Source organism: Mesoplodon bidens (genome assembly GCF_964165515.1).
Source record: "Mesoplodon bidens genome assembly, chromosome: 1".
Taxonomy (NCBI): Eukaryota; Metazoa; Chordata; class Mammalia; order Artiodactyla; family Ziphiidae; genus Mesoplodon; species Mesoplodon bidens.
The window spans coordinates 55148090-55164603 of NC_138176.1; the positions used below are offsets into that span (position 1 = coordinate 55148090).

A 16514-nucleotide genomic window follows, 5' to 3' on the forward strand; every position below is an offset into this window, starting at 1 on the left:
TGGTCCAGGAATCAATTCTAGTTCTGCAAATGCCACCACTTAGTCCTCTCAGCACCTCATATGTAAAGTGAAGATGTGACCACAGGTCCCTCTGCTCCTGGTGTTTGGGGGCAGAGCTGAGAGGTTAAGAGCTGATAGATATACAAGGGGGCGCCTTATTGGAGAATGTTAGGGTTTTTTATGATTTCTTTTTTGAGACAAGGGGAAGTAGAGCCACAGCATTTTTACAGCTTTGAAAGGCAGTTTGACCGAAATGTTGTCCATGGTTTGCTGGCTTTTTGCTGCCACCCAGCCCACAGGGGGAGCCCTCTGCAACTGAATCGAATTATTATCATATAATGACGTAACCAGCGAATCTATCGTTACATTCCATATGTGACTGTTATATGTTATAATGGGTCATTGCATATGTGAGGGTTGGTGACGTGGGCTGTCACCTTCATCCAGCATATCCCAGGCTCTTGGCAACTTGGATGGAAAAGGGAGAGCCTCAGATGCACAGGTAATTTTTGTGCTCCATCCTGAACACCCAGTCTCGGAAACGAACCAGAGTTGCATGCTCCACCCTCAGCATCTCGGCCCGAGGCAAGGTCGGATCAGCCTAGCGCAGGGGAGAGAGCAAATTCACTCCAGGCAAGGGATGATTTTTAAAAACATATGCTCTCTTCAGCAAATGGGAAGGGGTTTCCTAGCCCACGTACGGCCAACTATAAGGAAACCCAATCTTCTTCCCTTGCTTTTTTCTCATCTTTATCGGCCTGAAAAGAATAAGAACACACTCTTTGGAGAGAGAGAAGATGGGCAGAGGGAGGAAAGGAGAAATAACAGGAGTGAAAGGATTGAAATAGATATTCAGGCAAACCTTCGTTACTCAAAACTGCAGTTAACCAAGACTGTCAGTGAATTTCACATACCCCCCAGCTACAGTGGTTCACATTAAAAACTCTTCCAATTACCTGAAATCTCACTTAACTTAAATTTCAGCACATCCCCTGGGGCATTCAAATAATCAAAGTTTGCCTGTTGAAAGTAATACCAGAGAGGGGAAACTGCCATGGTGACTCCGAGAAAAGTAAATCATAAAAAAAAAAAAAAAAAAAAGTCTTAGAGAAGAGCATAAGAATCATTAGGTTACAAACTTGAAATTGCTGAAATGTTATCTAAAAATCACAGAAGCGAATGCAGATTTAGAAGAAGGCTGTGGAATACTCAGGGAGCTGTACAATTGGAGACAGGAGATAGGCATGGACAGGAAAGGCTCACATGAAGGCCCCAGCGGGTTAGCGGTACGTGGCTGGGATCGCCTAAGCTGGACGACTTCAGCCGGACGACTTCAGCCAAGTGGACATCAGCGTATGGTAGGCCCCAAATGGCATGCACCCTGTAGATGCCCAAACTTGGTCTGGTGGAGTTATAAGTATACACACGTTTATCTGCAGGTCACAGTCCTGTATTCTATCTAGAGCAGTGACTCTGCAAGACTTCAAACAATAAAGGTGGTGAATCGAGTATATGCCCAGATGATGTAGGGAAGTGCTCATTTGAAGTGATAAAAATGAGGTTAAATACAAACACCATTTTGATAATTCTATAGGAGCTATCCTGTGCCCTCTTCATACACATCGAGTTTATATAAAACTGGACTTTTCTCCCCCAAATGTGGTGCTAAAATGGAATTTAGAGATTTAAGCTTAATAAAAATTGATGGCTATCTTGCTAAAAATATATATTATAAATATCTATACATAAATTTATAGATAATATGTATATAAATATTTTTCAGCTTCATGGAAACTGAAATTCATTTATTTCTCAAATATTTTGTGGGTATTCACTCTGGGTCAGGAGCTGTGCTTGGCTCTGGAGATGCAAAGGTGAATGAGTTGGACTCTGGCTGCAAAGAGACCCCAGTCTGTGGGGAGACAGGTGGGTGGGCAGGTGACAATGATGCAGCGTGTGATACTCTAATCAAGGTGTACCCAGAATGCCGTGTGGCCACCAGGAGCCAGCTCTTACTCTGCCTGGGGATGGCAGAGGGCTTCCCAGTCAGGGACTTGTGAGCTGGGTCCAGGAGCTGACAAGAAAAGAGAGAGGTTAGGGAGAGCGAGTTTGGGGTAGCAGTATGTGGGCCTTGATAGAAACATAGTGGGCGGGAAAAGTCAGGGAATTGGATTTCAGCCAGACATTGAAGGGCTCTTGTTTGCCACTCTCCTGAATGGAGATATTTTTAAAGAAGAGTGGCAGGTCCCAGTTACGGTTTTCAAAGGGACTGGTACCTGGACTAGACAGGTAGGCAGACAAATGATGGTCCCAGCTAGCCATCACTGAGCAGCACAGAGTAGGGATTCCAGGAATGGAGGGAGTAGCTTTTTGAGGTTGGAGAGGTCTGTTGATTGTTGAATACTGTTTACCTGGCGCTACTTAGTGGATGGGGGAGGAGGTATCCCTGAATGGGGGAGAGAGGGTAGGGTAGGAAGAGGAAAGTAACAGTAGAAAGCAGAGGGGGACGAGGGGAGGAAATACCTCTCAGACTAAGAGTGAGTGTGCTGTTGAGAAGTTTCTAAATTATTCCTGAACATGAACCCTTCAGCCACATGTGTTTATCATCACGCTGAGAAGCCTTTCTAGATTAGCAAGCCATGTTCTTGCAGCAGTTAATGAGAGCTAGCCTGATCCCATCAGTAAAAGCCTCCAAGGACCATGAGTCATTGTTTGACAGAGGGGGTCACTTGGCGGAGAGGTCCCCTCCCTGACGCCCAGGCTACCTTCATCTCTATCAGCCGTTATCTGGTTGTAAAGCCATCCAAATAGTAATGTAGTATGTCAGATAGTCATTTAATTATTATGATCTTCCTTGTAGCAATTATGACTTGCTTTATTGCAGATAACAGTAAATGGGTAGATAAAAGCCACTCAGTGGTGAAAACGGTGGGTTTGGGTTCTTGAGAAGCACAAGGCTACCTTCAGGTGTTTGCATGTGCACATGAATTAACATCGACAAATGAGCTATAAGCTCTGCTTTAAAAATATAATTGAAATGCAATTCAAAAGAAATCTGTTTTTGAGAGGATAATAAAAACATTTCATGATATCTAGTATACATGCCAAAAACTGGGCATATTTTACCAAGTTTATTCCATTTATGTTTCACTGATTACCCATTGTACTTGGTGGTGTGTTCTTTTTTTTCCTTTCTCCTATTGGTAGGTTTATATACCCCACTGGAGCCATGTAAACTTCACCACTGTATATGTGTTTCTGTGTATGATGAGTAGAGGCTCAGAGGTTAGTTCAAATAAAAGTTGCTATTAAATGCTCACCTTTTTTTTTTTTTTTTTTTGGTTGCCACGAGGCTTGTAGGATCTTAGTTCCCTGACCAGGAATTGAACCCGGGACCTTGGCAGTCAGAGTGCCGAGTCCTAACCACTGGGCCACCAGGGACTTCCCTAAATGCCCACCATTTCTTTTCCAACCTTTATTCATGAAGCACTGGAAGGGGAACATTAGCAAGGTTGAGAAATATGCTCAGTAGGATGGATCTACCTAGGTGTATGGTCAGGCCACTCAAGATGGCTGTTCTCTTGCTCTCTGTGCATCCCCTACCCAACCAGTGCCTGCTTCACCTACACCCTCCTCACAGGACTGACCTTCCTACATACTTGCCCCAGGTCCCAGCCAGTGACTGTTCTTATCAAAGGAGTGGTGAGGGATGTGCGCCTCTGCTGGTTTCCCTGGTAACCGATGAGCCAACCTGACATCAGTTCCCCCTGTAACTGGCAATCTCCCCCTTCCCCCTCGGAGCGAAGCCTGCCGCCAAGTCCTGCCTGCCAGCTGCTGCGCACAGGGTGTCGCTCCAGGACCTTGCTTCAGATGTGTAAGCTCCTGCATCCATTAAACCATTGATGTCTCTGTTGCTGACTCCGGGTTCTTTCTTTGGTCTTATGGGCCTGCGGGGAGCAGCCCAACACTAGGTTATTGTGGTGGACGTTTGCTGTTTTCTCACTTCCTAGCATTCATTTGTCTTTCTCAACAGCACCCCAGTTTGGATGGTATTACCACTGGGTATAATCTGGAGGGACAGGTTGGAGGGTTACAGTCTGGGTGTCCTGTCCCCCAGGCAAAGGATGGCACGTGATCAGCATTAGGCCAGTTGGAGAAACACTTGAGCAGAGAGACAAGGAATCTGAAACATAACAGAGTTCATCTCTACCCCATTCAATAGCTTCTAACCCAAGCTTTCTTGCACTGAGACCTGGTGGTTCCTGGGCCTGCCTCCAGAGTCACCTCAGTGCCTACCTGTTTCTAGGTCTACTTCTCTGTCTTCCTGCCAATTCTGTGAGTCCCAGTATCCTTCCAACATGTTCCCATGAGAGCGTGTGAGTTACTGTTGCCTACAACAGAAGGATCCTAACAGATATATGCAGAGACCAGTCTGCTCTGCTACTTATTACATTCATGATGAAGGATAAATTGACCTCTTTGAGGGCTTCAGTGTCCTCAGCTCAAAATGGGGCTAATCAAACAACCTATTTCACAGGTTAAATAGGATGTTTCAAATAGAGCATTTGGCACAATTTGGAAAATAGTAATGTTCACTAAATAGTGGCTGCCCCACCTACTCTTATAATCAAATAAAGGTCGTCTTCTCATTATTATTACTCCTAACAGTGTCTAGCACATAGAAGACATTCAAAAAGATACTAACTTGTTTTCTCCCTTCCCTCTCCTGAAAACAAACCCTCCTTTTCCGGGGTAGAGAAGAGAGCAAGTATCCCTGGTCTATACACTACACATGAACTTGACAAGCTAAATTATACCTTAACTATACAGCAAAAATGGAGGCCTAAGGAGAACCCAGTGTGTATCCCTTGGTCCCACCCGAGTGACCAAAAAGTGCTGCATTTGCCTGTTCAGCTCAGACCTTTGGAGTGTGGTTGGGCACCCACTCGCCCACTGATGTGATTCTGATACCAGCTGCTGAGGCTGAGGCTGAGGCTAAACCCATGAGTGCATCTGGTTGCCTGGGTAGCACCCTGCCTATCAATATTGCATTAGACAAGGTGATAGCAGAGCCCGCATTAAGAAACAGCAAAGCCAGTGTGTTCTTTGTAAGCCTGAGAGTTTGGATCAGACGCAGGATCCAGAGTTGTGTCTACACAGGGGACCCTGAACCTCAAATCCTTTCCCTCCCCTTTTGAGCTTGGCAACCAATTCTACCCAAGCTGTATAGTCCAAGATAATTTACACCACATGATGTCAGGACAAAACTGTCTTCCTGAAAGGATTCTTAATGTCACTCTCCTATTCAGAAACCCTCGGGGCTCCTGCTTGCTGACAGAATAAAATCTGTACTCCTCAGCAACACTTCCAGGCCCTTTCTGACCCGGCCACCATCTATCTCTCCTTCTAGCTTTATCTCACACAGCTTTTATTCCCACCCCTCCACGGAAGCCAGCCCAGCGCGTTGCTCGTTGCTTGCTGTTCTGACAATATGTCTTCCTACTTCTCACCTTTGTGCTTTGCTGTGGCTCTTTCCCTGCCAGGAGTGTTGTTTTCTCATCACCACTACCTGTCACAACTCCGTCTATCCCCAAACAAAACACATCCTTCTACCTATTCTTCGGAATCCATTTCAAATGTTCACATCTTGCTCCAACTCTTTGAATACCTTCTTTGCTAAGCTATGATCACTCGCCTCGTGATAGAAATAGTAGTAATAACAATGAATGCGGATACAGCACTTACTATTTTAAATGTTTTACATATGCAAATTCTTTTAATTCTCACATCTGCCCTGTGAAGATACTATAATTATACCCATTTAATAAATGGGAAAACTGAGGCATGGAGAGGCGAAGTAATTGATAGCTAGTGAGCGGCAAAGCCAAGATTTGAACTCAGGCATTCCAGCTCTTTCTGCCATGCTCCCAACCATTACTCTAAACTGCTTTTCTCTGTGTTCTGGGGGCTTTGTTTTCATCTCTTTACAGAATTTAACATACTATAGTTAGTAAGTATTCATGAATGATGATTTGGCCACTTACTATCATCTATTATTATCTATTTTATTGTAATAATTATTTTGACTATAAAAAAGTACCAGGTACCATTGTAAGTTTATAGACATTTATGTCTCCCCAGCCAGGAATGTGTACCTCAACTTGGTAATGTGAGAATTGTGCTGAACTTGGAATGAGAAGAATCCTCAGTTTAGGTTTTAACTCTGGGGCCTACTAGCCAGCCTTGGATAAGTTGGTTCACAATTCTGAGTCCCAGTTTCCTCATCTGTAGAATGAGGGGCCTGACTTAGATCATTCCTGAGGTCTTCACTAGCTGTGAGTTTGAGAATCTGTAAAATGGGTACCATACCATGTGTGTCACAGGTATGTTGAAGATGTAGTAAGACTGAATTTTCTCATTCACCAGCTATGCACTATGTGCTGTTTTCAGCACTGGGGATCTGGGATGAAACAGCACAATTCTTGCTGCCATGGAGCAGGACATGTTGAAAGTAAATCAATAATTAGTTATGTAACTCAAGGTCAAGTAATAAGTACTATGAAGGAAGGTAACACAGTATAAGGGGATTGAGAGTCTGCGTGGTGGCAGAGCTTCCTGAGAAGGAGACGTTACAACAGAGATTTGAATGAATCCAGGGAGGAAAGCCACACAATCTAAGCAGAGGGCAGTACAAAGGTCCTGAGGTTGGAATTGGCTTGATGTGGTCAAAGCTAGCAAGGAGGCTAGTGAGGGTGGAGAGCAGTGAGCAAGGGGGAGTGAAAGGACTTTGGATTTTGCTTTAAAGGTCATGGGAGCCCGTGGGGGATTTTGAGCTACCACATGTTGCCATCATTTGAAAAGCATCTTCCTCGTCACTACTTGGAAAATAGACTGTAGGTGGGTAGAAGCAGGAGGTAGAAATAGGAGGCTAAGGCCACAGTCTAGTCAGGAGATAATGGTGGCTTGAAGAAGGGTGACAGTGGTAGAAGTGGGTGAGAAGTATTCGAATTCAGTATGTCTTATGAAGGTAGTGCCATAGGATTTGCTGATGAATTAAATGAGGGCCGGCAAAGAAAGAGAAGAGGCAAGGATGATTCCAAGGTTTTCATGGAAAACCGAATATGGTTTGTAGCATTTATTTACCAAGATGGAAGTTTTGGGGCGGGGCAGGTCCGAGGGAATATCAAGGGTTCAGTTTAAGATGCCTCTGAGATGTTCAGATAGAGTTACACATTGGATAGCAGAGTAAGAAGTACAGATGAGAGGTCTGAGCTGTGATATCAGTTTGGGTGAAATCAGCACAGAGATGAGAGTGAAAGTCATTGGACCGTATGAGATCACCTTGTTGCAGGGCTGGGCAGGGGTAGAATTCGAGTTAGCCAAGAGGGCTAGGGCCTGAGTCACAGCTTAGACAATTATGAGTTCAAGTGCTCTTTGAAAAATAAAGTGTCTCATGCCCGTGATTCAGCTGATGAAGACCCCAGTGTGGTGAACAGCCCATCAGCTGACACTCGGCTAGCCAGAGACTTGGGACATGGAGTTGGCTGACCACTGAGCAGGACTCTAGGTAGCCTGTATCTCCTCAGCCACTCCCCATGGAATATGACTGAAAAGGCCCCAGGAGGGCTGCCTGTCTTCCAAACAGGGTCTCAAAATACTATGAATTAAAATGCATTGCTTTCAGTTACACAATTATCTCCTAGAGTGTCTTGTTAAAAATATAGTTTGACCCAAGAGAGGTAATTTGTGGAATTGCTAATAATTTAATTGGTACCAATATAGAATACTAAAAACAGCCTGGAATTTGTAGTTAAGAGCCCTAGTTTAAGCTGACAGTTGTTAGCTTTGTGACTCTGGGAAAGACAATCTCAGCTATCTTGTCTGTAAAATGGGAAAAACAGTTTTTGTCACACTTGTCATATAGTGTTGGCTATCGAATGAGAGAGTCTTTGGGAAAATGTTTTGTAAGTTTTAACTGCTGTAAAAATAATGCCTTTAATTTTGAGAACATTTCCAAAGCCAAATTTTAGCATAGTACGTTGAATTTCAAGCTCATGGTAATCTCAGTAAGGTGGGCAGAGCAGGTATTAATTAATCAGAATTGTGCTTCGATCCCAAAGAACTGGTTAATTATTTCTATTACATAATGGCTTTTATTCGGGTGCCTTTTATACCTCCTCATCTCTCAAAACTCATTTCAAGCATCATCTCCTCTGTGTAGCTTTTCTTTCCTGCCCAATACCTACCCCCCCAGCCCCACTCTTGCCTCTCTTGGTGCCTTTTACTAACTATTTGTTGAATGAATGAATAAATGTGCAAAGTGGCCTATTATAGAAGAGTCATTTCCAAACTTTTAAAATGGCAGTCCACCATAAATGTGTGAAAACATGCATATATGTATGTTTATTCATATACACGTATGCAAAAAGAAAATTTTCAGGAAGCAGTGCTTACCTTTACTGCATGGGATTCACGCTATTTTCTGTTCTTTTTTTTTTTTTTTTTAAAGAAAATGAGGGTTGCAACTGAATTGATTTCACTACCCAGACTAATGTATCGTGACCCACAATTTGGAAGACACTATTATGGAAGATTCTGGCAGCTGGGAACCTTGTTCTTTGCAATTGGGCAAATCACTTGGGTTATCTGGGAGGTTTTTTTTTTCCACTCCAGCATTCATGCTAATTCTCAAGAATAAAGACATTGTGAGGTGATGGGAATAGGCACGTAAGCATTGTGGCAGCTTGAACATTTACTGCATGTAACACACTTTTGGTTTTTTCCTGGCCTACATGAGGAAGTCAAAATCTAATAAATTCTTTGGTTTTGGACAATTGCTGTTTGAGAAAGATTTGATTTTAGTCACCAGTATGTCTTTGAGACTATACAGAGATTTGCAAGGGTGACTTTCAAATAATAGGCAGGTTCCCTACCTGAAATCCTTGGGCCCCAGATATGTTTTAGAGGCAGGAGTTCTGGTGTCTGAAAGGAAATGTAATAAGTGTACTGTATATTGTGTATCAACCCCAGTAGAGTTCTGGGCAGCAGCTGGAAATCACACACGTTGATTTGTCTTCAGCAAATGTATGAATATTCACAATCAGTGGCATAAAGACAATAAAAACCCTCATATAGGCTGAGGTCACTAACGGGATGCGAACACATTTTCAGTTTTCAAAACTTTGGGGGTTTCAGAAAAACCCATAAGGAATTGTGGAAATTATATTTTGTTATCCAAGTATCATGTTTTTCCATTTCAAAATCCCTAGGACCATTTATCCCTTTAGGAGACCAAATGCTTGGCTCAGTGCCTAACACATAGAAGGCACCCAGAAAATATTTGTTGAATGAATGATTGAGAACAACTACAGCTTATAGAGAATTGTTAGGACCAAGCCGCTTTTGAGAAAACAGCCTCTAGGTTTATCCCATGTCATTTAAGTGGATGGAAACCTTGTTGCCTCTACTTGGCTCCCTCAGGAGGAGCAGAGGGGAGAGATGCTCGTGGATTCTTTGTTTATTTTTTTGTTTGTTTATTTTTTCCTTCTTCCTTCAGGCCTTGCATCTAGTTTTAGAAGGGGGTGGGTCAAGAGATTCTAGGTATAAAATGTAGCCAAATTTAAAATTCCCTTTTCTTAGCTTCCCTATGCTGAAAATACCAAATAGATGTAGTAACCAATTCCATGAATATTCTGGTTGACTTTTCACTGAGTGCTTGGTTTGTCAGGAATTGGGGTTCCACAGGCTTGGCTGTACAAAAACCTGGGTTCGAATTCTAGCTCTGCCAAACCCTTGGCCTATTATACAAACTCTTTCAGTCTCACTTTCTCATTTAGAAAATGTACATGATAATAACACAGTAACCCCATTATGGTTTTGTGAGGATTAAAGGAGATTATACATGGAAAGCATTTGCCATACAACTTTCATTTTTGTTATTAATAGTAATAATAATAGTGATAATGTTAATCCTCTTCATCATTGTGGTAACTCAGTAGAAGCACAGAGCAGGGGCAGATATGATCTCTATCAGCCTCCCTACCCTTATACTTTGCTGTGGACTGTATTAGTCAGGATGGGCTAAGTTATGCTCTGATAACAAACACCCCCAAAATCTTTGTACCTTAACAGTACAAAAGTTTATTTCTGGATCACACAAATTTCTCTGTGGACCCAAATGACTCTTCAGGGCAGTTGTCTGCTGTGCTGGTTCCATGATCCAGGTTCTGCTGGTAGTTCATACCTTGACTCCTGGGAGCTTCTACCCTGGAAGTGACTCATGTTCCTTCCAGTCCCTCTCTATTGGATAAAGCAAGATACATGGCTCTGCCTTACTCCAAAGCAATGGGGAAGAATAGTCCTTCCGAGCACCTGCAAGGAAAGGAGAACTAGAAATACTGGAGAGAGGCACTAATGTTGACCACTCAGACATTTAGCCTTTTCTCACTCTATTGTAAATTGTGATTGCAAACAGCTTCAGCCCCAGCACCCTTTCCAACCAGGTGGCTTTCCTGAAGCCACAGCTGTCTGGAGATTCTGGAACTGCCACTGCTGCAGGTGATCTTTGGAAATCATTGAGCTGGCTCTGCCCTAGACAAGGCAGAGGAAGCAATTTCTAGGTGCTTGAAGTGAGTCATACCTCCTGGCTTGGAGCCCCTCCCCACAGTGTTCTCCCCAGCACCCCAGTGATATTGGATGGGATGTTAATTTAAAATCATGGGTTCCTCAAGTTGGAGGGCACTCTGGGAACCCCACTCATTTTCCAAGTGTGGAAACTGAGGCCCAGGCAGTGTGACTTTCTTTTGTTCATTGCGTTCTGTGGCTTTCCCAGGGTCCCCGCGGTTCATGATTAGCCCATTGCTAGACTTACATCTGGACAGAGGCCTCCCGACTCTGCCTGGTGATTTTCTGCTGTCCACCCCCTCCATCGTCTACACTTATTCATCCTCCTTTAGAAGCGGAAACGTCCCAAGCGCAGTGACTTGGCTTGTCGCGCTTTCTGTTCTATTTCTGGTCCCTTCTAAGGCTGCGGCTGAGTCCGTGCATTTTGCTGGTTGTCCAGAGCTGCCAACGGAAAAGGATCTTCAACACCTTCTTCTCTCTTTCCAGTTTTTTTTTTTTTTTTTTTTTTTTTGCGGTACGCAGGCCTCACTGTTGTGGCCTCTCCCGTTGTGGAGCACAGGCTCCGGACGCGCAGGCTCAGCGGCCGTGGCTCTCGGGCCCAGCCGCTCCACGGCATGTGGGATCTTCACGGACCGGGGCACGAACCCGTGTCCCCCACATCAGCAGGCGGACTCTCAACCACTGCGCCAGTTTTTTGCTTGTTTGTTTCCAGTTGGAGGGATAGAAAATGGGACAATTTAGCAGTTGCCACCACAGGGACTAAACTGTCACCATTTTAGAATAATAACAAGAAATTCCATCCCATTCTCTGGTAACACTCCCACTGCCCCCGCCCCCCGCCACATACACATCCCAGAGTTTCTATTGATATTTTAATGAGACTCTGCATGTTTAGGCTCTTTGGCCAGATGGTAAAAGGTAGTCTGTGCTTGTACTCGTTCGGAACCCCTCTGTGCTATAAAAGGTGGCTCCGACAACCCTGGAATGACTCTGAGATGGAGCCTTGCCCTGAGCTTCTGAGCTGCCACTGGCCTATCAGACCCTCCAGACTATTTTAATTGTTTCTAACTTTTGAGACACCATGAAGCTGGAGGCCTCCAGTGCTTGGGTTTTCAAAGTATAGATGGAATAAGAATCACCTGTGCCATGTGCTAACTGCAGATTTCTGAGCCAGCCACCAGAGACATTCATGATTCAGGCAGTATGGCAGTGAGCAGAGGGTGAGTAGTCTGAGCTGGGACCCAGGAATCTGCATTTTCACAAGCATCCCAGGGTGATGTAGAGCAGGGCTCCTTGTGGATGCTGCCATGCGAGGGTGGCCGGACTACAGGGGAGGTGTCCCATCTTCAGCCAGAGCAGCGCCACTTTGAGCTGTTTATAAATGAGGCTTCAGCCTAAGGTTTGTTCTGCTGATAAAAATAAATGACGTAGAATAACATTTTTGAAATTCACTGTTCTAGACCATACTAAGCAAAAGAAAGAGCAGTCCAGCAGTGGCTTTCTAAAGACGGCCGTTTTCTTGGTGTGGCTTCATCTTCTATACAGAATCCGTTTCTTTCCCTTTGATGGAGCTTATAATTGTCCTGTTTTCATGCCCTAAGGAGACCCGAAGAGCAGTGATGCTCCTCAAATCCCAGGTCACTGGGTCTTAGCAGAGGACTCTGTGCCTGTACATCTACCAGGTGTCTTAGACCCAGAGGGAATGGAGGCCTATTACTGCCCTTTAAACAGCTTCCGAGGCCCTGTTTGGACCATGCCTTGGGAGAGAAATGGCTTATCTCTTGGACCGTAAGAGATTGCAGTTCAAGGTCAGGGAACCTGAATTCTACTTTGCCAATAAGTGGTGACCCTTACCTGGTCCCCTTCAGTAGACTGGATGTGACTCTAATCTTGCCTGCTGTACTGTACAATGTCTCCACACTATTGCGATTTTCTTCCCCAAAGTTGGAAGACACGGAATATTTTTGAGGCCTTAGATTTGGATCTGGTACATTGAAGGGACAAAGGTGACTGTTTTTGTGCCACCAATGCTAACAGCACTGCCAACCGAGGCTGCCGATCACAGGCAAAGAACTGAAGGCACAAGGGCAGCTCTGTTAAACTGTGTGTAAATGGTATTTTTTCCTGTGAAATCTCAATACCTCCCTTAGGACATTGCAGTTCAGGTTTTTGGGCTACTCTCCTCTGATATTTACTCGTTGGGGATTTTACTCTTGAGAAATCACTGTGGCAACAGAACCGTTTGCCTCCACGAAGACGATGTCAAAGTGTTAAAATCCAGGATGTTTTAAGGCAGGATTCCAACCTCATTACTGCCAGGAATAAGATTCATCCAAGGTGGAAGTGTCCTCTCTTAGAACTCAAATCCGTCTCAGAATGGCTTTTCTTTCCCCTTTGTTTTTGAAGCTAAGCAATTACTTTTTTTTTTTAAGGAAAAAAAATGTGCTAATGCCCAAAACTCTCTTTTTCCCCTTTCATTTATTTGAAATTGAACTTAACAAAGTCAGTTCCAAGCAAGCACTATATATGAGTAATGCTTTTTGTCCATGAAAGAGCATTGACTCAAATGGTATGGGAGTGCTGATCCTCTGTCTGCTTTGTGTGAGCGTCCATAATGACAAAGTGCTCATGTCAGAGTGTATAATGAAACTATAAATTGTTTTCATGAATGCTCTGAATTTGATATTTTACGGGGCAAATTCAAAAGGTATTTAGTTCCACATTTCACATATGTGAATAACACCAGACTGTACTATAGATCCAATAAAAGGACAGCATCCCAGTCAGGCTCACACTGGTCCAGGTGGTGGGTGATTGTCAGGTGAGGGTCGGTCACAGTGTGGGGAGTGGGGAGATGGAGGGACGAAGATATCCCGCAACTCTGAGGAAGAATTCCAGCAAGATACGCCTGACTTTGGGGGGATAATTCAAAGTGTGACTAAAATACTTAGCTCATAAAACTGGTCTCTGGGTGGTGGGTGTCTGCACTGGAATCATAGGAGAAGGTGCACACCTCTGACCGAATTTATTGAACAAAAATTCTGAGGTGAGATAATGTCTGCTGGGTTGCATGGGCAGGTACAATCTATTGCAGTAATTTATGGTTCAATTAAATTATCTTTCATTACATTTTTTGTACTTTTTTTATTATAGAAGCCATATAGGTGTGTTCTATAACATTTAGAAAACACAGAAAAGTATAAAGAATTAAAAAATGCAAATAATTTTGCTCCCAAGAGGTAGTTGTTAGTAATATATACAATTTTTATTAAATCTTTATGTGTTATATCATTTGGTAAAATTTTTTTTTTTTTTTTTTTTTTTTTTATTTTTTGCGGTACGTGGGCCTCTCACTGTTGTGGCCTCTCCCGTTGCGGAGCACAGGCTCCAGATGTGCAGGCTCAGCGGCCATGGCTCACGGGCCCAGCCGCTCCATGGCATGTGGGATCTTCCCGGACCGGGGCACGAACCCGTGTCCCCTGCACCGGCAGGCGGACTCTCAACCACTGCGCCACCAGGGAAGCCCTGGTAAAATTTTAATACAACTTTACATCATCTTACCTGGATATCTAAATCCTTTTTTAAATAAAATTTTGGGTCCAACTATCTATTTATTTAGCTATCTGTGTAATTGTTTAAAAGGATTCTGCTTTTTAACTTATTTATCAATTATTTTTCCTGTCTCGGTTGGCCAAAGTTCATGAATGTCCAAGGGTTTGGTTCTGTCATGAGGGGACTATGTCAGGTACAGTAGCAGCCTTTAGGCTCACATGTCATTGACTGACAGATGATTCTGGGTATACAATCTCTTAAAACAAAAAAGGCAACAAAACCAACACTGTACAATGTCTCCACACTATTGCGATCAACAGGAGGCCTGTTGATGGTTCTGAGCAGTCGCCTGCGTGTGTTTGTTCTGCAGTACCTGGTGTGTAAAAGAAAGCTGGAGAGTAAGAAGGAAGCCCTGCTGATCCTTTCCAAGGAGCTGGACACATGCCAGCAGGAAAGGGACCAGTACAAACTCATGGCCAATCAGCTTCGAGAGCGCCACCAGTCCCTAAAGAAGAAGTACCGTGAGTTGATTGTACGTATTACGTCACAAAGAGTTCCAAAGTGGAAAAATTAAGACGTGAAAGTCATCACCCTACTTCCTCCACGATCCAGTCCCACTTGCTAGTTGATAAGTACATGCTTCCAGATGCTTGCTCTGGCGCCCATGAACTTACACACATATCTGAATGCATCTGTGTGTGCCTATTTACTTAACACTGTATGGAGGTTTTTTTTTTTTTAAAGAGGATTTGTGTTATAAATCTGCACTAATACAGAAGCCACTAGCTGCATGTGGTTATTTAAATTTCATTTTGAATTAATTAGAATTAAATGAAATTGAAAAGTCTCACTTATCACATCTCATGCCCTCAATCACCATGGGGGGCTGGTGGCTACCGTATGGGATTGTGTTGATATAGAACATTTCCATGGTGGCTGCTATATTGGACAGTTAGCTGTAGGACATGTCCCTCATTGCAGAGAGTTCTATTGGACAGCTTTATATAAATGTTGTTCTAAAACTTGCTCTTTTCGCTCAGCACTTTATTTTGGACATCTCTCTAGGCCATATATACAGATTTAACTCATTTTTTAAAACAGTGCATAGTAATATTTCCATAATTTTTAAACCTTTCCCTTTCCTGGGCAATTAGATTTTCTCTAGTTTTCACATGGCAAGATTTTTAAGGATGCAAATTTTACTGAAATGGAGGATACCAACTGCATAGTGCTATTTTGCATTCTCACTTATTTTTTTCCTCACTGATGCCATCTCTTTTTTAAGTGCTGACACTATTGCTTACATTTAACCGTCTGTGCTGGGGTCATTGAACTGTCCTGGAACAGAAGTACAGTAGAAAGATTCCTGAGGTTAAAATAATGTTGACTTATATGTGGACAGCATCAGATAGAGAAGTACTATTTCCTGAGCATTTATCATTCACCTGACATATTTATGTATTCCCAGATGGCACATGAGGGAGAGGAATTGAATCCTTTCAGGACAAAAAGTCTGATAGGACTAGAAGTTCTCAGTTAATTTTCTTTTATTTTGAGCATATCCTATCCCCACCCCCCAAATTGTTCTGCCCATAGAGAAAACTCAAGTATGTGTGTGCATTGTATGTGTCCATTACTATTCCTTTGGATCTATTTAAAAGAGGAGCTCAACTCAAACCAAATGAAATGCTATTTCTGTTTAGGCTCTGCTCAGAAGTAATTTTGATAAATCCAGTTTATTTATTTGGCTCACATAGGTTTAGAAAATACATAGATTTGTCCTAATTGGGAGTGATTCATTAGAGGTTTTCCCAAAATAACTCTGGCTCAGCTTATAGTTTAAAATTTTTTAAGTATATTTGAGTTTGGTTCAGCACATTGTTGGTTGCAGGGGGCGGGAGAGGGGAGGGTCTGAATTTAGTTCATAGTTCGGTTCAATTTCTTGAATCTACACACATCTAATTTTTTAAAAATAAAATGTAACATTGGTTTCTTTGTAGGATGGAGATCCATCACTTCCCCCTGAAAAGAGGAAACAGGTAAGACTTATTCCTGATCTTTGACAACTCTCCGAATGCTCGTATTGATGCCTTACAACAACTGGGGGATTAGGGAATCCCAAAATGTATAGAGAAATCTTCTAACTTCCCAGAATCATTTTGTATGACTGGGGGGAGTGGGTGGTAGAGAAATACTGCCTACAGAGAGGGCCTAAGGATTGGGTGAAGGAAACGCAGTGAAGTCTAACAGGGTGGAAGAAGGCACACCAGTTGACTGTGCTCCCTTTCTTGTTGGGAATCCTTTTAGAAAACCACAAGTTGAGAGCACAGTGCTAGAGG

General features: G+C 43.2%; 1 protein-coding gene across 1 annotated transcript in view; it reads left to right on the forward strand.

Moving 5' to 3' along the window:
• The window catches only part of CCDC149 (coiled-coil domain containing 149), a 99611-nt gene that overhangs the window by 19198 nt on the left and 63899 nt on the right, over positions 1 to 16514 (forward strand). The window contains 2 exon segments of the mRNA XM_081229007.1: positions 14546 to 14707; positions 16176 to 16214. Of these exon segments, the coding sequence (XP_081085133.1) occupies positions 14546 to 14707; positions 16176 to 16214 (201 nt within the window).